General features: G+C 37.4%; 1 protein-coding gene across 13 annotated transcripts in view; it reads left to right on the plus strand.

The window, feature by feature from the left end:
• Positions 1-19865, plus strand: part of NDUFAF6 (NADH:ubiquinone oxidoreductase complex assembly factor 6) — a 42682-nt gene extending 22817 nt beyond the window's left edge. For 11 of the 13 annotated variants that reach the window (XM_023648721.2, XM_070222368.1, XM_023648729.2 and 8 more), the window contains 6 exons: positions 2248-2304; positions 5964-6066; positions 7360-7493; positions 8380-8481; positions 10537-10593; positions 14863-19865. In XM_023648721.2, coding sequence (XP_023504489.2) covers positions 2248-2304; positions 5964-6066; positions 7360-7493; positions 8380-8481; positions 10537-10593; positions 14863-14991 — 582 coding nt within the window. In that variant the 3' untranslated portion in view covers positions 14992-19865. Of the gene's footprint in view, positions 1-2247; positions 2305-5963; positions 6067-7359; positions 7494-8379; positions 8482-10536; positions 10594-14058; positions 14277-14862 lie in introns of those variants that run through there. The other 2 variants (XM_023648723.2, XM_023648724.2) reach the window with 2 other exon arrangements.
• Positions 19866-22522: the final 2657 nt, after the last annotated feature.

Consider the following 22522-nt stretch of genomic DNA (forward strand, 5'->3'; position numbering starts at 1 on the left):
TGAGTAAATAGGAATCTGACTTTTTAATGATTAAGTATTTTTTAAGTACTTTTATGTTCCAGGAATGGTGCTTGATGTGTGGTTACAAAGATCAAATGTGCTCTTCGCCACTCAGACACGTAAAAAATAAAACATGATCAGAACTGTGTAATGACTGAGGAATCTCAGGCTGGTTCCTGGGACTGGGGAGAGGAGCCTGTGGGGAGTCCTGCTATGTAGTAGTCATAGTGCTGGGAGCACCTCAGAACCAATTCCACACTGCCCTTTTAGCTTCTGTTAGATTTCTCCCAGGCAAAGTGGGCTCCGCTCTCCATGCTTCCACCCTTTGTTGCATAAATGTGCATTGATGAGCATGCTAGACTTTACATTTTATTATCAATCACATCTTAGAGTCTTAAAGTATAGGATATTCCTAAGACTTTGTTTCACTACCATATTTATTTACTCTGAGAATATTCTTAGTGTTGGCAAGAAAACTGTTTTTAAAACTTACTTGGAAATAATTTCAGACTTTCAGAAAGGTTACAAAATTTAAAATAGTACACTTCTTTACCCTTTATCCAGATTCACCTATTGTTAACATTTTATCCTATTAGTTAATCATTTGTGCAGTGTTCACTCACATGTGCATATGTGCTCTGTGTGTGTGTGTGTGTGTGTGTATTTTCACACTCATAATTTTTCTCCTGAATAATTTGAGTATAAGTCACATACATCATGGCCCTTTATTCCTAAATACTTTAGTATTTCCTGATGTTCTCTTATATAACCAGAACAGAAATTGACTTTTGTAAATTTAGCTTTGATAGGACACTTTTATCTAGTTTTCCATTTATATTCTAATTTTGTCAGTTGACCCAATAATGTCCACTATAGTATTTTTCTGTCTGGTATAGGATCCAATCTCGGGTCAGGTGTTTAATTGTCATGTCTCTTTGGCCTGCTTTAACTTGAACCATTTCTGTAGCTTCTCTTTGTCTTCTATAACATTGATAGTTTTGAAGAGTATAGACCCTCACTTTTTCTTTTAGAACAGTCCTCATTTTGGATTTGTCTGATGTTTTCTTATGGTTAGATTCAGTTTATGCAATCTTGGCCAGAATACCACATAGGTGATATGTTCTTCTCAGGGTATCACACCTGGAGGCACACTTTGTCCATCTGTCCTTTCTTGGCATTGTTAATTTTCATCACCCAGTCAAGATGTTGCCTGGTTTTCGCACTGTAGAATTAGAATTCCCCTTGCAACTAATCAACTTTAAGACTATGCACGTATCATGCTCCTCTTCAGTATCTCCCTAAACTTAGCAGTCATTGATGGTTCTTATCTGATTCAGTCTTTACTATTATGACTGTAAAATGATAATTTCCCAACTCTAGCACTCTGTCCACATTACCAGTTGGTTCTTGACATTCTGCTATGAGCAAGAGCTCTTAATCTCCTGTATTTATTTGTTTGTTAATTATTGGTGTGGACTCATGAATTCCTGTTTTTTCTAGTAGTTTGTAGTTTGTTACTATACTTAATTATTTTGGCTTCAGATTGTCCCAGATTTGGACAGTGGGAGCCCCTTCAAACTGGCTCCTGTGTCCTTAAGCCATGCACCCCTGTCATTCTTTTGAGCACTTTCTATTTTCTGGGATAGTGAAATATTCTAGTATCATCTTGACTCTCCCCTGCCCCATCTCTGGAATCACCCATTTCTCTAGCGCCCTGTTTGCTTTGGGGAGAATGGTGTTAGAGACCAAGATCTGGGCACTAGATGTGCTCTTTCCTTCTGGAGCGTCTTACTTGTTAAGAGAACGCTGCACTCTGCAGATTATTTTCTTTGGACTTTTAGTTACTCTTTTCATTTTTGGAGAAGTGGTTATTTTTGCTAAATAGAATCTTTATCCTATGGAAAAAAGTTTGTGTGTCATACGCATAGAAGTCAGAATGCATCACCTAACAGAAGCTCGGTATTTAATTCTTGATTGAAAGTGGAATCATTGAATTACTAATAGTATAAGAAGAAAAGCTTAGTGGAAAAGTTTTGGATATATTATCTTTACTTGGAAATGTTTTGAAATGTTTTGTAGGGACGTTTTCTTTTTCCCTGATATTTCTTTAACACAACTGTCCATCTGGTGATGAGTTATTACAAATGTTCCCTTACTTAGTTTTGCATTGGTTTGTTTATTTTATTCAGGTCTCCAGAAGTCATTTCTAGTACTTGCTAAAAACTTACAACACTCTTGTTTTTTTAGGCTGTCAAAAAACATAATCTGACTAAAAGATGGCTTATGAAAATCGTTGATGAAAGAGTAAGTTGAAATTGCTCAAGTCTTAAATTTTTTCTTCCTTTTTAGTCCTTAAGCTAATTCTCCAGGGAGGAAGTGTTTTAATCTATGAATTATATTTTGGAGGAAGGAAAGTTTTAGAGAACTGTGCCATTTTATCCATTCTCTATCACTGTGTGCTACCCACCTTAGCCACCTGCCCCTGCACCTTGAGACAGATAAGACAGAGACAGGCACCCAGGCAGAGGCAGGTGTATGCACACCCATACTCTACTGTTTTGGTTTTTTTAAATGGAAGTTTTCAGACTTATTCAGAAGTAGAGAGAAAGTGTAATGTACTTTGATGTACCTGTCACCCAACTTTAACAGTGATAAACATATCTAATCTTGTTTCCTAAATATTCTACCAACTCCCCTCACCGAGCCCCATTGGATTATTTTAAATTAAACCCCACGCATCGTATCATTTGATCTGCAAATATATATGTATCTTCAAAACATAAAAACTTTTAAAAACATAACTACAATACAATTATCATACCTTAAAAAATTACAGGTAATTCCTTAATATCATCAGAACTTGAGTAGGTATACACGTACCCTTATGTATACCCAATACTTAGATCTCTGTCCCAATAGTAGAGGGAACAAAGAAAATCTGATGGTTCTAGTGAGGAAACCTAAACCAGGTTCTTGGAACTGAGTTCTAGTTCCAACCAAGCATGCAAATTGCTCTGTGGCCTGGGCTAACTTGTATCATCTTTCTGACACGTTGTTGGCTCAGTGTCCTCATTGGCCTGATATTGATCACCTACTGTGTCATGAAAGTGTAAGTTTAGTTAGTTTATTTGGATACAATCTATTAATAACTATAGGCTATAGTTATAATAATACAAGCCAAAATGAGAGAGAATGATTTCAATATTTAAAAAAATTGCTTAGTTGGCCTATAGAGTTAATTAGCATTAAGAAGATCTGTTTTTTCAGGTGTCTTCTGTTTTTATGAGGTAAAGAAAATTAGAGCACTCAAGACAGAGATAACTTTTTTGTTTAAGGGAAAATAACATTTGGCATTTGTAGAGAGGTGTTTAACAGTAAAGGACTGGGCTCAGTCTCCCCGCATTGATCTCTAGATTCATTGCACTCCCTATACAACTTCCAGCGGCCTTTTTCTGCAGAAATTGAAAAGCTGATCCTAAAATTCATAATGAAATGCAGGGTACCCAGAATCACCAAAACAGTCTTGAAAAAGAACAAACTTGGAAGACTCTCATTTCCTGATTTCAAAGCTTAACTGCAAAGTTACAGTAATCAAATTGTGTGGTATTAGCATAGCATAGACATATAGATCAATGGAATAGAATTGAGAGTCCAGAAATAAAACCATATATTTATATTCAGTTGATTTTTGACAAGGGTGTGAAGATAATTCAATGGGGAAAGAATAGCCTTTTCAATAAATAATACTGGGACAGCTGGATACCCACAAGCAAAAGAACAAATTTGGACTCCTACCTCACACCATATACAAAAACTAACTCAAAATGGATCAAAGACCTAAATGTAAGAGTTAACACTGTAAAACTCTTAGGAGAAAATGTAGGTATAAATCTTTGTGTCTTTAGGTTAGGCAGTGATTTCTTAAATATGATACCAAAAGCATAAGCAATTAGGAAAAAAAATAGATAGGGACTGGCCCTCTGGTGTAGTGGTTAAAGTGCAATGCGCTCTGCTTCGGCAGTCCAGGTTCGCAGGTTTGGATCCTGGGCGCAGACCTACATCACTTGTCAGCCATACTTTGGCGGCAGCCCACATACAAAATAGAGGCAGATTGGCACAGATGTTAGCTCAGGGTGAATCTCCCTCAGCAAAAAGAAAAAAAGAGGTAGTTGGACTTCTTCAAAATTAAAAACTTCAAGAAAGTGAAAAAACAATCTATAGAATGGGAGAAGATGTTTGCCAGTTATATATTTGCTAAGGGTCTACTAGTATCTAGAATACGTAAAGAAGTCTTGCAGCTCAACAATAAAAAGACAAATAACCCAATTTAAAAATGGGAGAAGGATTTGAGTAAAGATTTCTCCAAGGAAGATCAACAAATGACCATTAACCCCCTAACAAGATGCTCAACATATTTTCATTAGAGAAATGCAAATCAAAACCACAATGAGCTACCACTTCATACCCCTTAGGATGGCTGTAATAAAAAAGACAGACAATAAAACGTTTGTGAGGATGTGGAGAAATTGGAAAGCTTCATACATTGCTGATAGGAATGTAAAGTGATGCAGCCACTTTGGAAAAATAGTTTGGCAGTTCTTTAGAAGGTTAAACATGGTTATCATAGAGCCAGCAATTTCACTCCTATGTTTATACCCAAGAGAAATGAAAACTTATATGTCCAAACAAAACTTTTACCACAAATGTTCCTAGCAGCATTAGTCATAATAGTCCAAAAGTGGGAACAACTCATGGCCTGTCAATGAGTGAATAAACTAATGTATATCCATATATTGGAATATTAATAATTTCTTCAATTAAAAAGAATAAGGTACTGATAGATGCTCCAACATGGATGAACCTTGAAAACCTGCTAATTGAAAGAAGCCAGGTACCAAAAGCCACATACTGTATCATTGCATTTTTATAAAATGTCCAGAACAGACAACTCCGTGGAGACGGAAAGTAGAGTAGTGATTTGCCAGAGCATGTGGGGAGGGGGAAATGAGAAGTGACTGCTTAATGGATATGAGGTTTCTTTTTGAGGTGATAAAAATGTTCTGTAATTAGATAGTGGTGATAGTTGCACAACTTTGTGAATATATTAAAAGACACCGAATTGTATATTTTAAAAGGGTAAATTTTATAGTATGTGAATTATGTCTCAATTTTTAAAAATGTAAAACATTTGGACGTATTTTTTTTTCTGGGATCATTGCTAGTGCCATTTTCTCCTGATTTAAAAAATGGAGGAAGGAGCAGCTTGCATTGGCAATAGAGTCTTTGTAGATGTATTATTATAAAAATGGCTAGATGTTCTTGCTGTACGATTTACATTTTTCTGTTTCTGGAATATAGTGTGTTCAGGTAATCAACCTTGTTACTTTATTGAGCATGGTTTCTTTTTGGATACGGAGTCTGGATGATCTCATTTCTTTTTCTAAGCACCTTTTCTTTATTTATAGAATGGGCTTAACAGTCAAAATGTATGGATTTGAATCCTATCCCCACCATTTATTAGCTATATGCCCTTGGGCATATTATTTAATGTGTCTAGGACTCAGTTTCTTCATCTGTAAAATAGAAAAAGTATTCATTCCTTATCTTTGGAGGGAGTTGTTAGGATTAAGAAGACAATGTCTGAAGTGCTTGAGTAAGAGCTCGGTTAAGTCAGTTTCTCATGATACTTTGAACTTTAGAAGGAATTAAAAATTAAGACAACACAATGTCCATGATGTTTTGTTCATTGAGATTATTCCTGAGGTATTATTTTGAGGAGTGATTTGTAGGTATTGAATGTGTAAGACTTTAATATTTTATCTGTATTTTAATCTTATTTTGTGCTAAATATATACTAATATTTTAATTCTCTATTATTCAGTTCTTTAGGGCAAAAAATAGTGCCTTTTCTTTATAAAATATTGACAGTCAGCAAACTTTATTTGCATTTTGTTTGACTGTAGGAAAAGAATTTGGATGACAAAGCATATCGTAATATCCAGGAACTGGAAAGTTATGCTGAAAACACACAGAGCTCTCTTCTTTATTTAACACTAGAAATATTGGGTAAGTTTTTTTTTTTTCTATTTTATACTCCTCTTTTTCAAAGAAAACACCTTTCAGACTTCACTCTTTCATAATTTGACAATCTAACCAGTTTAACACTGAAGTTTTTCTTTGCACTGTCTATAGAGGAACAGCAATTTTTTTTTTTGAGCAAGAAAGGGAATATATGTCTTTCTTTGGAGTACAGGCTAATCCGAATACTCAGACTCTCAGAAAAGTACTTGAGCTACCTCATGGGAATACTGTAATTAATGATCTGGGAATTACAGGTGATTCTGCTTTGTTTTTTGAGGAGGATTAGCCCTGAGCTAACATTTGCTGTCAGTCCTCCTCTTTTTGCTGAGAAAGACTGGCCCTGAGCTAACATCTGTGCCCATCTTCCTCTACTTTATATGTGGGATGCCTGCCACAGCATGGCTTGCTGAGCAGTGCCATGTCTGCACCCCTGATCCGAACCAGCGAACCCTGGGCCGCTGAAGTGGAATGTGTGAACTTAACTGCTGTGCCACTGGGCCGGCCCCTTGATTCTGCTTTTTTATAAGAGCATTTTGTACGGTTTGGAAGGGCTGTGGCCTGACTCTTCCTTCCCTGTCAATAGTACTTCCCCATGTAAAAAAAAGGAAAAAAGTGGAAGAAATAAAACTGCATTTCTAAAAGTTTTTATGAGGTTTTTCTTTTTCTTTCCTTTTTTTTAAAAAATAAGTAATTTAGATGGTATTTTTCCTAATCTGACTTTGTTCTACGTTGGTGAGATCTTATTGTAACGAGGAAATTATTTGGGCCAACAGCAATACCATCTCTTTTGAAGAAGGTAATATATCTTTATGTCACCCTAAAGGAATAACACCAGTCCCTATTGAATTTCCCAGTTCTGTTCAGCCTGCACATTTGGTGACATGTTTGCCAGCACAATGAAAGGAGGGCACAGAGAGCAGAATGTTTGTTAAGCGCATACTTAGAATGAGGCCATATGGGAATTGCATTGAGGAGAAGAAATGAAAGACTTGTAATATTTTTCCATGATAGCTGATTAAAATTCTAAATGTGTTCTTGATGTGTTGTAGTCTGAGGAAAACTCATTTAAAAGTTGAGGTTCAGAAACCTGTTAGTGGTAAACGGTCAATTTATCTTTCTGCCCAGTTTTGCTCTCATAAATCCCATTTTTGAGATATAAAACGTAGGATAAACAACTGCTTTTACATGTGTAGGTGATTTCTCTAAACTGCTTTCATTGATTTGTTATGCATTTAAAGAGAAAAGAGCAGTCCTGTTGTTTAATTTCTGAAATCATAGGTATAAAGGATCTTCATGCAGATCATGCTGCAAGTCACATTGGAAAAGCACAAGGCATTGTCACTTGCTTGAGAGCAATGCCCTATCATGGTAGCAGAAGAAGGGTGTTCCTTCCCATGGATATTTGTATGCTGGTAAGGCTGTTACTTGTACCCTCTAATAATTTACCTCGGGAATGTGGGGATGTCATCTCTTGGTTCTTTGCTTAGTCTGTTCAAGTAACTGCTTTGAAACGAATGTTAGTGCTTTTTTTGCTCCAGAGTTATCAAGTCAGAATGGTATCAGTCAGGCATTTGAGGTCTGTGGTAGAGCTATGAGTAAGGAGTTCCAGAGAACCTCACTTGGTGTAGCTTCATGTTGATGCTTTACTGCCTTCCAGGCAATTCCAGTAATCATTCCTAGTGTTCACCTTAACCCGTTCTTTATTTTATTTTAAAGGAGGAAGTAATCCATTAAAAAAGAGTATTGTTTATGAGAACTTTTGTTTTCTGTATGAGATTCATTATTGTCTGTTCTTTTAAACTTATTATATGTTTTCTTGTATATTTTTGTTCTACCTACAACTGTTGTTAATTAACATCCTGTTGTGTATTCTTCCAGGAGTGTGTGTGTATGTATGTGTATCTCTGTGTTCACACACACACATATTTCTACACATATGTATATTTTTAAAATAAAATAGGCATTATACTGTACATACTGTTCTATCATCTGTTTTCTTGAGCTAAGTTAGTTTTTCTTGTTTGTTTTGTTTTTTTAAGATTTTGTTTTTCCTTCTCCCTAGAGCTCCCCAGTACATAGTTGTATACATTTTTTAGTTGTGGGTCCTAGTTGTGGCATGTGGGACGCTGCCTCAGCATGGCCTGATGAGCAGTGCTAGGTCCGCACCCAGGATCTGAACCCTGGGCAGCTGAAGCGGAGTGCGCGAACCCAACCCCTTGGCCATGGGCCTGGCCCCAAGCTAAGTTAGTTTTAACTTTGCTTTTGCATTCCTAATATAATGTATATTTTCCCACACAGCATGGTGTTTCACAAGAGGATTTTCTACGAAAGAACCGAGATAAAAATGTGAGAGATGTGATATATGACATTGCCAGCCAGGCCCACTTACACCTAAAGCATGTAAGTAGCCTCTTTTTGCCAAATTGTTTAGGAAACTATCATTTCTAGGTATGGCTATCCTTAGAGCATTGTTGTAGTATTCTCTACTTGGTGGTCTGTATTCTGTCTCTCACTGAAATCCTGGTAGATTTATCTCAGGGACTACTGTAAACTTTCTCCAGTTTTTAAAAATCACCCTTTCTCCTTTTCAGCGGATGCATATACCCTTTACTGAGTCAGTCAAGCCTGAGCTTCCTCAGCTGGGCTCCCTCTGATCCATCTGCTCACCGTTTCTCTGTCTCTCAGGGAACAGCGTGTCTCTCTGCCTTGCCTAGGGCAGTGCCTCTGCTACCTCCTCCAGGACCTTGCATCCTCGGCAGTTCCCAGATGGTGTTTTCAGCTGGCCTCTCTGATAACTTGCCCCTTTTATCTTCTGGTTTGTTGCTACTGCCTTCTGAAGTTACAGGCAGCCTGTGAACCCTTCTTTTTCTTATTTTTCCCTCCCAATTAACCTCTTTTTGAATAATTGGTTTGCATTCATTGTTACCTCAAGGCCCTCACCACTCTGGCACTTTTCATTGTGCTATTATTTAGCTTCCATCCTGCCTTCACTAGTAATAATCTCCTTATTGCCGCATTTAATGAATGTCTGATTTACAAAGAGTAGATGTTTATATATGTGTATACGTCCATGTCCACATCCACGCACACACACCCACACACAACAGAGGTAGCATCAACCAAACATGATAACTGTTTGGATTGTAGCAGGATCAGGAAGAAGGAAAGTTGAAGCCTGCACAGAGCTCAAGTATAGATGGTGATGGTGCCATTCAGAGACTACAGTGAAAAAGCGGTGCTATACAAGATGCTGATCAGTAGACTTTGGACTAGCTGCTGGACCTCATTGAATTTAAAGGGATTAGAGGACATTTAGGAAGATAGGCTATTGAAGAATGCAGGATTGTGACTTTGGAAGGTCAGAACTGGAGATAGAGATTTAGGACTCATCCACATAGAAGGCTTATGGTTAAAGCTCTTAAGTTTGGATGGTGTTGCCCAAGGAGAATGTGCATCTAGACAAGAGGATGGATGAAGGGCAGAACCTGTGGGCCCTCCTCCATTTCTCAGGTAGAAGAGGAAAGGGCTATTTATTAAGAAGAAGGAAAGAATGAGCAAAGAAGTGGGAGAACTGAGTCAGTGTCTTGGAAACCAAGGGAGGAGCAAAGTCCAAGAAAGGGGAATGTTAAAGTTTTGCATGCTACATAGAGATTGAAGAGAAAAGATGGGTATGGTTATTAGTAAATCGTAGATGGTCTTGAAGAGAGCTATTTTAATGGACAGGGGTAAAACTAGAGTGTAGCGGGTTAAGAAGTGAGTCAGTAAGTAGGGGCGGCATCTGACAATATAAATGAAGACCTGGAGACAGGAGTGGGCTTGGTGAGTGTTGGATGATTGGCATCGGCCTGAGGGGAATTAGGGTAGGGCTTCACAGTCCAGAGTGGTCGGGAGTTGGCTTGGATAGATGAGGTTAGAGTCAAGATGTGGGGACCTTTGAATTCCAAGGTGAATAGTTGAGACTTGATCTAGCAGGGAGTTAGGTTAAAGTAAAAATAAAACAATGACTGAAGGACATTAATTTGGCTGGCTGTATGGAATGAATTAAAGGTTGGGGAACACAGAAGCAGGAAGATCAGCCAGGAGGATCTTAGGTTCGTGTAAACAGGAGAGAATGATGATTTCAGCTGGGGAAGTGCTGGGACTTAACGCAAGTTATTTCTTCATTTACCGCTTAGCACGGAGCTAGAGGGTCGCAGTTATGTTATAAGGTAGAAAAGGCCAAAGCCAATCTGTAAAAAGAATGGAATTCCTCATGTAGAACTTTTTCCTGAGTCCTTTAGGCTTAGAAAGTTAATCCTAATCGGCAGGAGATGAGAGCTGTTTTTTACTTTTGAGAGAGGCACTAGCCCTGTTGTTAAACTGCTAGTGTTGTTTCATGTTCACTTTCAGAGGGAACAGGTTTGTTTCCAGAAATATTTATGTTTCAAACCAGTTTCCTTTTGTCTTCCTTTTTAGGCGAGGTCCTTTCACAAAAGTGTTCCTGTGAAAGCATTTCCTGCCTTTCTTCAGACGGTAAGTGGATTAACAGAGAAGACTGTTTAGTTAATGAAGCAGATGCGTGTGATATCTTTTTCTCTTTTATAAGGTTCCCAATGCAGTTCTTTACTTTGGAGTCTTTGTTTTTGTTTCCCTCCCTTACTGTGGGTTTTGTTAGTTGCCTTCTGCTTTTGGTGATGGTCATGCCTTATTTCCCAGAGGCAGGTGAGTGGAGTCATCATTAGTGCTGACTACAGCCAGACTGCATCGGTTTGCATCTGTTTTGCCACTTACTAGCCATGGAACCTTAAGTTCCTTAACCACTGTGTTCCTCAATTTCCTCAGATAAAATAGAAATCATAGGAGAAACTACCTTATAGGATTATTAGGCTACTTACAGCTATCTAAGTATTACTTATTCTATTAATTTTTTTCTCATAGTGACCGTATTGTAGCACTGGTTCCTGAATAGTTGTTCACAGACCAATGGAATAACCTGGAAAGCTTTTAAAAAATAGAGATTCTTATTAAATAAGACTCTTGGGATTGAGGAGCGGGGTATTCCTAGGAGAATCTGCGATTTTAAAAACTTCTCCAGCGGCCGGTCCTGTGGCCGAGTGGTTAAGTTTGTGCACTCCACTGTGGTGGCCCAGGGTTTTGCTGGTTTGGATCCTGGGCACGGACATGGCACCGCTCGTCAGGCCACGTTGAGGTGGCATCCCACATGCCACAACTAGAAGGACTTGCAACTAAGATATACAACTATGTACCAGGGGGGATTTGGGGAGATAAAGCAGGAAAAAAAGAAAAAAAAAGATTGGCAACAGTTGTTAGCTCAGGTGCCAATCTTTAAGAAAAAGAAAAAAGCTTGCCCACAGTTGTTAGCTCAGGTGCCAATCTTTAAAAAATAAAAAAATATAAAAAATAAAATAAAAATAAAAACTTCCCCAGATGATTCTGATGTGCAGCCAGGTTTGGGCACCATTGTTGTAAGATACATAAAGAAATGAGAATAGCTTCCAATTATTTAGCATCTATTATGGACAGGCTCTGAGCTAGGTCATTTTTTACATTATTCCTAGACATCCTAGGCACGGTTTACTTCATTTTATACATAGAAACCAAGGTTAAAAGATTTGCGATCTTTGAAAATTGAAATTTCATGCACTTTGTACAATACCAAACGTATCTTCTACCTTTTTCCCTAAAATATATTTAAAGATTCATTTCTGTCCCTTCACATCTTCTGTCCTGAGTCTCAGATCTGACTATTTGAAATCATTTTGTTTCTTTACTGGGTTTGCTTATTATAGAAGTAATATATTAATGTTTTAGATGTTCACTTAATATAAGAGGAGGCAGAAGAAGAACTCAGAATCCTCTCACATTTCCATCCTTTCCAGAGATAATGTCTGTTCATCTTTCTGGACCTTTTAAAAAGTTCATGTAATTACATGTATGTTTTTTGTATAAATGGGGTGTCAAGCATCTCTTTATGTGTCAATGAAAATTGTTCTATATCACTGTTTTTGATGGTTATTTGGTCTTCATGGTTATTTGGTGATGTGCCATCACCTGTTTTAACTTTCTCTCTAAGTTAAGCTCCATGAAGGTTAAGGACTTTGGTTTGTTCACTTCTGTGAAAATGGTTGTTCTCAACTCTGGATGCCCATTAAAATCACTTGGGGAGCTTCCAGAAAAAACCTAAAACAATGTTGGGTCCCTCCCCAAACCAGTTAAATCACAGTATCTAAGAGGTTGGATCCAGGCATTGATACTTTTTAAAAACTCCCCCAGTAATTGTGAAGTGCAGCTAGGCTTGAGAACCACTGACTTGGACTAGTGGTTCACATGATGTGGTCCCTGGACCAGCAATAACTGCCTCACCTTGGAACTTGTTAGAAATGCAGGTCTTGGGCCCCACTGCAGCCCTACTGAATCAGAAACGCTTGAGGCTGGAGCCCACCTCTCAGTTTCCATTCTGTGCCACGAGAAACTGAAGGGACTACATGGTGGTTCCGGAGGGACTGCTTCTATCCTACATCTTCATTCCAGCTGGGGCACATCTCTTCTTGTTTTGTGTGTGGGGCATCTGTTAATTATGTTGTTCAAAGAAAAGGTTTTACTGTTTAAAAAACTATTTGAAAATGACTAGTCTAGGGTCTAGTATGTTCTCCATAGATGAGGTTTTAAGCCATATTCAGAAATTGTGATGTCTGAGAATTTCCCAATGAATTTGTTACCTTGAACAGTTTATTTACCAGTAGACAAACTTTCCTTTGAACCAAATTTGTGAATGTCCATTTGAACTCTAATTTTGAGGTCACATTTCATCTGTATTTTAAGGGAATCTTCTCCTGATTATAAAAGGAATACGTTCTCATGATAGAGATTTGGACAATCTAAAAAGAATATTAGAAGAAAATAGCAATCACCTGTAATTCCAGAACCCAGAGATAAATGCTATTTATTCTGTTTTTTTAATGAATTTTTGTGTATAGTTGAAATAACACTTTATATGTCAGTGTTCTATTTATCAAGCATTTAACCACATCATTAAAAATATCTATAAATACAGTATTTAATGGCTGTATAGTATTGTATCATGTCCCTGTACCTTGATTTCATTAGCTTCCTTAAAATTGGGTAGTATAAAACTGTTAAAATGAACATAATAGAATTTGTAAAGATGGAAAGTTGATCACAGTATATTAAGTGATAGAAAAGCAGGTTACAGAACATGATGAATAACACAAGCTCTTTTTTTCCACAAAGAAAGAACATGTGAAAGAAAGTACACTAAAATATCTTCAGTTTTTTATTCTTATAAAATGTTTAATATTTGATATCTACAAATGAATATGATATATTTATATATGTATGCATGTATTATAAAGCATAACATAATGAAAACCCATGAACTCCCTCTCAATCCAGGAACTAGAATATCACTATTAAATTGCACTCATGTGTTTTCCCCATCTCATCCCCTTGCCTCTTGCCTTGCTCCTCCAAGAAGCTATCCTGAATTTTGTATTTATTATTCTCTTGCTTTTATTCGAAAAAAGCTTTCCCCCATTTTATGCATTCCTAAACAATACATTGCTTAGTTTTGGTTTTGAGCTTTATAAAAATGGACCAATTTCTGTTTCTGTCTTCTAGGTTACACACAGACACACGTTTCTACGATTTATCCTTATTATTGCTTCTAGCTATAGCACATTCATTTCACTGCAGCATAATATTTCATTGTGTGAACAGTTTATCTTTTTTTTGTCAAAGAAAACTTCTGGGTTGTTTCCAGGTTTTTTGCTAATATAACACAAGGCAGCTGTTCACATTCATGCACATATCTCCTGTTGTACATATTTATAAGTTCAGGGTTTAAAAAGTGGGTATTTTTTTGTATGTACACTCATCTGTTTATAAGCATATAGAAAAAAAAGTCTGGGAGAAAATATAATCCTTTTTGTTTTCTTTTTGCTCATCTGTATACTCTAGAGAATCCACAGGCATGATCTCTGTTGGAGTCACAGGTTGTGCTGCAGAACTCTGGGGGGAGCTGTGCACATGGACTGAGAAGGGAGTGGTGCCTCTTACAACTGTGCGGTGCAAAACCAAGCGGCTTCTCTGTTTAATAAAAAAGTTACTGAAATAAAATAATTTATAAATTAATAAAAATAACTGAAAACCATAAAATAAAGAGCACTGCCCATCGTCAATGTTTCCCATCCTGCCCACATCCCAATGAAAGCTTTATCAAGTTTTGTGTGATGGGGGAAGCATGGGGTGACATTTATAGGGACCTATGATTGTTCTCCATGGTTGTAAAATCTTTTCTAGCAAGAACGTGGAGACCCATAAACTTTGTGCACAAAATAATTTTTTAAACAAACAACTTGAGCTTCCCCTCGTGGCACAATGCGTTTCTTCGGGCAGGGAGTGGTGGTGGTGTCTCTTTTCCTTGGTTGAAACATCTCTTTTGTATTCTACAGAATCTAGTAATAAGACTTGGCAAACTAATTTCTCTAACCTTTTACATTTTGACCAGAACACAATAACTTTTGATGAGAGTTGGCTTGAGAGTTCTAGTACTAGCTCTATGACCCTGTTTTACTGATCTAAGAGAAACTTCGTAGATGTCTTTATTTTCCCTCTTCCTTTTAAAATTCTCATTTAAATTCTTAGCGTGTGGAAGACCATCTCAGGAAAACTAAGATAGCCTTAATACTTGTAACTTTTCTATAGTTTCTTTTAAAGACGTAACCATTCTATGACCCAGTGACCATTATTCTCTTTTTCCAGGTTGCTCTGGAGGACTATTTAAAGAAAATTCAACAAGTGGATTTTGATATATTCCACCCATCTTTACAGCAGAAGAATACATTACTTCCATTATCTTTGTATATTCAGTCATGGAGAAAAAGATATTAAAATAATTTTATAATATTTGTATTAATTTTACTTTTATTCATTTTACAAAAGTATACTAGTTAGTATTCTTGTTTTGCAAACAATAGGAACTGACTCTCTACTTAAGGAGAAACGAATTTATTCAGTGGATGTCTGTAGCTCACAGAATTGATGAGAAGTTGCTGTGGGGATAGGGTGCCAAGATACTGCTGATATTCTGCCTCAGGCACCCTCATTGTCACCACCAGCCCAGACAGTGTCTGCTATACCATCTCTGTGAAGTCCGAGCCCCAGGAGGGAGCATTGGTTTAGCTGTGCTTAGGCTGCAGGCCATGCTTCAGCCACCAGAGGGCAGGGAGAAGGAATGTCTCCTCCATTCCTTGCCCTTGGAAAAGGGGGAAAGGGCTCAAGTAGTGCTGGGTTTGCACGCTGAGCAGCCAGAACTCAGGTGTGCTTTACAGCTGGGTCACAAAGAATGAAGTTAATATTTGAAGAATGTCAGTCACTATGTTGAGGGCTTTATATTCCTAACATTTAATCTTTACAGCTCTATGGAAATGTATCCATGATGATAATTGCTTTAAAGTAAGACAGTTGGCTGGCAAGAGCTGGAATCCTAGTTTGACTTTTAAGTTTGGCTGATACGAAAGCTTTTACTTTTTTGTTAACCCCACTGCTTTCCTGTCTGTCATCCAGTATTATCGTGATCATGAACAAAATGGTATTGAACAAAATTATATTACCAAAGTGTGTATTAATGTAAATTATATTAACAAAATTGTATTGAATATTCATTAATGGGATAGTACATTTTTAAAAACTAGTATACTAGTTGAGCTTCCTGGTTATAAGCTCTGTGCTGTATACTTTTACCAATGTTCTCATTTTGTCTTTAAAACTCTATGAAATAAGGAATGTTTTTGGTAATTAAAAAATTTAAATTGTAAAATACATGCTAATTACAAAAAACCCCAAAATTGTTTGCATTGCTGCTAATTGGCAGATGTGGACTCTGAATGGGTCTCTGCCTCCCAAGACCAGGATTATGCTACAGTTTCCTTTTCCTGCCTTTTCAGTAGTCTTGCCTCTGGCCCACTCACACCTCTGAGGACTGTTCCTCTATCCCATTTCTCTTAAGCGTTTGGTTTCAGCTATGAATTAGCACCTAGTTCAATTGTGACTTAGTGATGGCTTAAAATATTTCATTTTTGCAAATAGAACTTAAACTGAGGACAAGAACACGTTGTTTTATTCATCTAGGGATCCCCCAGTACTTAGAATGGTTTCTGATTTAGAGAAAGTAGAGATTAACAAATGAGAGATTAATAGATGTATAATTGAATGAATGTGAAATGTGGTTGATGGTGATGCTGAAAGAATATCCTCTTGTTTAATTCTGTGGCTTTAGAAAGCCTTTTAGCTTATCTGGAAAAGGCAAGTACAAGGAAATGGGACACATTTCCTCTTGGGATTCTGAATGATCCAGGGTTGAAGAGTTCATTAGAGATAGTCTTTGTTAGTAGTAAGCATTGTCTGTGGGTCCTCCCAGGTTAAATTTGGCAGCAGTTAGCTACTAAGCATCTTGGTTGCTATCTAAGGGTCTTTAAAAAAAAGAGTTTAAACACTCAACTGGATTACTGGATTCTTTCCTGGCTCAGAAGCCAATTTACTATTAAGTAAATAATTTCAAAATATTTTCTAAGCTGTTTTAAATTTGATGCTTAGAGATTTGGAAGAACTGAAGTTTCCAGCGTCCCAGATATAAGCTGAAGTTTAGTTCAGAGACAGTTACTATAGTATTTCCTGGCATGAAAGATACTCCCTTATATGGTGCAACATTCTTTTTCATTTTTCAAATCTGTTTTTTTATTAGAGCATTTTAAAGGAGTCAGATATATTTTCAAACCATTTAAGGTGTATTTTAATATGAATTGGTGGAGAGTAACAGATAACAAATGTTAAGTAATATTTTACTTACTATCACTTACTATTTACTTATTATTACTATTGCTTATTAATTAAGTAATAAATTACAAATTAATCTCAATGTAGGTAAAGTTGCATACCATTATAAAATGTTTTGGATAGTTCCCAATCAACTGACAATATTCTTTCTCTCCTTTTGGTTAAAGCTTTCCTTTTGATGAAGTTAAATTACTCTTGAGAAATACAACAGCAGCTAACACTTACTGAGCGTGAACTGGGACAGGTGGTGTGCTCTGGACAGTAATCTTTACAGAGAAAGTAGGTCTTCATTTTCCAAATGAAAAAACTGCCTCAGAGATGTTAAGTTCAAGGTCACACAGCCATTAGAACTAGAGCTGGATGCCAAACCCCTGTTAGTTCAATGCCAATGCCCACAACCCATGTATTTTTGCCATTCTTGAGATTGTAAAATAAACTGCCAAGTTTAAAAGCTCAAGGGCACAACTTTTTTCAGAAGTAAGTATTACTGCATAAAGTTTAGGTGCAAATTGGGTAAAAAAGTAGTTACTATATAAATTCCAGCTACAAATTAGGTGAGAGAGAAATAGGCAACTGAAATAGATATTAAGTGCTGGTCACTGGGTATATTCAGGAAGGGCACGTCACCACTTTTGAGGTCAAAGAAGGTTTCCCAGAGGAGGTGGCCTGTGAGGAGTGCCAGGAAGGTTGGATAGGAGCCAGGGTGTGGGATGGGGGTGTAGATGTTGTGGGGAGATCCTGGCTGAGGAAGTAATGTGAACAAAGGCCAGGAGACAGAATGGATAGCCTATGTCAAAATGCTTAATTTTTTGGTTTTTAACTTAGTAGAAAGAACAGAATGTAATGTCCAGAGTTCTTAGGAAAGTTTGTGAATAAAAAGTGGCCACATCCCCTGGTCTAGTGAAACATTTTGAATTAAGATCAAAGACTTGGGAGTTTATATTTTGCCATTTTAGCAAATCCCTAGATGCCCTTGGGTGGTTTTAGCTCATATAAATAGTACTTCTCTGAAGACTCTGGCCTAATCAGTTGCCTGGTCCAGAAAGATCTACAGAGTTGTAAACATTATGCAGATGGTTATTGAAAACATAAAAAAGTTATCCTTATTTTGGAGAATAAGCATTGTAACACTGTTTGTTACCTGTAAGGAGGACTAAGCAAGAAACCACATACACCTAGAATTGAGAAGGATATCAGAGGTGGAGCAGAGGAGTTGGGAGAGTGACTGTGAGAATATATTAAATAACTTGGACCCTTCACTCTACCTGCATTTTTCTATAATGAACATGTATTTCTTGGGTAACTGCAAAGCTACTTCTTAAAAATTAAGACCCTTTGAATGAGAGAGAGTGGTAGACAGGGACTGATTAAATTTGTGGGACAATGAATAGGTGGATGGACGTGAATTTTTCTATCAAATCTATATATATTAGTTGAGTTTGTTCAGTGACGAAAAGCAATAATATTTGGCACAAATGATTATGTAACTCATTCTGTAGTATAAGCTGAATAAAGCAATTTTAAAAGTTTATATACAGAGCAGTAGAATATAGTGCTATGAAGCACTTAAGAGTGTGGGCTCTGGGGGATCCTGGCTGCCGGGGTGCAAATTCCAGTTCCACCACCTAATAGCTGGGTTACTTCAGCAAGTTATGTGAACTCTCCCATGCCTCAGTTTCTCCATTTGTAAAATAGGCAAAATCTTAATATCAACCTCACTGGTTGTGAGGGGTAAATGAGTTAATATATGTAAAGTGCCTGGAACAGTGACCTACTTGTAGTAAACGATAAATAGTGTTAATGTTATTATGCAAACTGGCATCCTGACCCAAATTAGGCTTGCAGGCATATTTTGTTTCGCAGGCATAGCATTTGAAAAAGAATGAGAAATTGAATGCCTTTAGACAGAAGTGTACTCTCCGCTTGGCCACAGGTCCCAGCATGAGCTACCATCCCACACCCAGCCTGATTCATACGTTCATGTTACCTGCTTAGTCTATAAGCACTTCAGTTTGTGACTAGTGGTTTATTAGAATTTGTGGATGGTGGATTAATAACAAGTGATTGCCAGCTCAAGGCTGGTTCTGCAAAGCGTAGCCCTGCTTTCTCCCCAAAAGCTGACTGCATTTTAACCATTGTTCGCTCGTCTGTCCCTCGCTTAGCCAAGTTCTCTGAGTGCAAGACAATGTTTTATTATTCTTTGTATCCTCTGAACCTGCCGTAGATCCTGATGCTGCTCCATAAATCTTTGTGGTCTGAATGAACAAGTTGTAGTATTAGGTGGGATGGTAGCCTCTCAGGGAATGTTACTGGGTTGGGGCTGACATGTGAAGGATGAACTGGAAGTGTGTGTCAAAGATGTGACTTTGGCAGTGCATACGGCATTTAAGAAACTAGTTGTCCACAGGAAAAAAACACTTTCTTTTTTCTTTTTTTGTATCTATATTAGGCGATGGATGTTAACTAAACTTATTGTGGTGATCATTTCACAATATATGTAAGCCAAGACATGCTGTGCACTTTAAACTTATATAGTGCCGTCTGTCAATTATATCAATAAAACCGAAAGGAAAAAAAGAAACTAGGCTGTCAGGTGTCATTGGAAAGCAGGGTGTGAGGAAGAAAAAGTGATGCTGGAAAGATAAATTGTAGACACATTAAGGTGTTTGGATGTTAAGAATGGCATGAAATTTGATAATAAGTATCTCATAAATGTTCCATAACATATTTTGTGTACATGCTTATGGATATTATTGGCATTTTTTCCTAGTGTGATCATGTCTTTAGATAAGCAGTACCTTTGGAATCAGATATGAGATAGAATGTCTTTATCCCTATTTGATAAGTCTGTGGGTTGACTTTTTATTACCCTGTACAAATACTGTTTTCCTTTGAGTCACCCTTTTCTCATTAAACAGTCCTGCCTTGGTGCACTGTGTGTTTTCCCTTTTATTTTTAATCACAATTTTTCCAGCTGCTTAGTTATATAATAATATCCTGTGTGTTTAAACACAGGCCTACAGATTGAGTTTCTCCGAGAACAAGTTCAAGAGCTTTTTAAAACGACAAGATCTCGTTTATGGGTGCTACAAAGATTCTTTTTTTTTTTTGGAGGACTATTAGCCCTGAGCTAACTACTGCTGCCAATCCTCCTCTTTTTGCTGAGGAAGACTGGCCCTGAGCTAACATCCATGCCCATCTTCCTTCACTTTACATGTGGGATGCCCACCACAGCATGGCTTGCCAAGCAGTGCCATGTCCGCACCTGGGATCCAAACCGGCAAACCCCAGGCTGCCGAGAAGCGAAACGTGCGCACTTTACCGCTGCGCCACCAGGCCGGCCCCGCTACAAAGATTCTTTAGGAACTCAACATTAATGATTTGAGAAGCTATTTCACTACATCTTCTATTCATTTCTTGTTGCAGTGGTTTTATCCTATGCTAATCTTCTAAGTTGACTAATAAGTTGAGAAAGTTCTCACTTAATCAACATAAAGACGCTTCCTCCACCCGGTTCTTGTAAGCTGTTCCATGTAGTTGTTAGAAACAGATTTGTTTGACTCTTGGTTTAGGGGAATGTATACTCTTTCCTGAGAGATCATTTCAAAAAAATTAATGTGTTTATTTTCTTTTTACACAAGCAACTTACATGTGCTCATTGCAGAAATCTTGGGGGGAAAATAAATACAAAACTATAAAGGAAAAATATTTTTTATTTATTTGTTTATTTTTTTGAGGAAGATTAGCCCTGAGCTAACATCTGCTGCCAATCCTCCTCTTTTTTCCAAGGAAGACTGGCCCTGAGCTAACATCTGTACCCATCCTCCTCCACTTTATATGTGGGACACCTACCACAGCATGGCTTGTCAAGTGGTGCCATGTCTGCACCCGGGATCCGAACTGGTGAACCCCAGGCCACAGAAGTGGAACATGCACAGTTAACCCCTGTGCCACCAGGTCGGCCCGGAAAAATATTTTTTAAATCAACCATAGTTTTACCAGGTAAGAGATAACCACCATTAGCATTTTGGTCTGTATCCTTCCAATCTTTTTCCTTGGCATACATATAATATAGAAAATTGATATATTCTGTATATGATTTTTTAGTCCACATTTTAGCTTAGTAATACAAACATCATATTACTAAAATATTAGTAAAAAACATTAGTAAAACAACAGGTCATAGGAAAATATTCGTAATAATTTTTACTCAACAGAACGTAATTTAGTGGGATGGTATCTCATTTTGTAATTATAATCCAAATGTACCTATGGCCTCCAGCCTTCTGAAGTCAGCCTTTCCTTTAATAACTGAATCAAGTTGTTCAGGCCACCATCCCATGTAATATTCTGTGAAAAGCCTGCATAATAACCTTTGCCAATATTTGTAAGGATTTCCAGGGTGGAATGGAACCTTAGGATTTATGTATTTCTATCACTTCTCAGTATAGTTTCATTTGCCTTTATCTTATGGACGAATTTAAGCATCAACTATATATTTAAAAGCCGTTTGTTTATCCTTTGATTTAATTTTTTAATATTCTTTGCCCACTTGAAGATTATAAAAAACGTTTCTGCCATGATTTATTTTAGTATTTTGTGTTTTGATTTCTTACATTTGGATCCACATGGAATGAATTTGAAGCAAGATGTGAGGTGGATCTGCAGATGGTTGCCCAGTTGAACCAGTTCCCTCAGCCATCTTGAGTATATACTCAATTTCCATATATATTTGAATCCAAAGTGTATTTTAAATAAATTAGAGGAGGTCACTTTTTAAGGAAATGTTCTCATAACTCCTTTTTATTAAAAAATAAAAGACTCTTCAAGAAGTGGATAATCACTCTCCAGTTGATCATTCTTCATAAATCTTTTTTTTGAAAAACTACTGCTTGGGGCCGGCCCCATGGCTGAGTGGTTAAGTTTGCGTGCTCTGCTTTGGCAGCCCAGAGTTTCACTGGTTTGGATCCTGGGCGCAGACCCAGCACTGCTTGTCAGGCCATGCTGAGGCGGTGTCCCACATAGCACAACCAGAAGGACCTACAACTAGAATATACAGCTATGTACTAGGAGGGTATGGGGAGAAGAAGAAGGAGAAAAAAAAAAGATTGGCAACAGATGTTAGCTCAGGTGCCAATCTTTAAAAATAAATTTAAAAAATTACTGCTTGTCCAGAGTGGCATATTCTGGAGCATCAATCAAATTTTAGTCAATCTGGTCAGCTTTCTGTTTCACGGTCTCACTAGAAAACTTTTAAGAAAGACATTTTTTCCTCCTTGGTTTCCTCTTCTCTCTCCCTCTCTCTTTGCTTCCTCAAACAGTGAAAAGGTAACAGAAGAGAGGGAGAGGATAAACCTGAAGCCTGTAAACCACACTGCAAGTTAGCGTGCCTCTGAGCAAAACCTTGACACAGTACACAGTTCTAAATCATCTTGACTATCTGTTTTCTTTTTTTCTCTTGGTTTTGGACAGGAACAAAATAAAATAGGATTTTCATTTTGTTTCCTGAAGGGTTAGCTCAGATGTGAACCATAATAAACAAGAGAAGTGGCATCCTGGGCCCTGAGCTCGACCTAGGAATATGAGG

The sequence above is a fragment of the Equus caballus genome, chromosome 9 (genome assembly GCF_041296265.1).
Source record: "Equus caballus isolate H_3958 breed thoroughbred chromosome 9, TB-T2T, whole genome shotgun sequence".
NCBI lineage: Eukaryota > Metazoa > Chordata > Mammalia > Perissodactyla > Equidae > Equus > Equus caballus.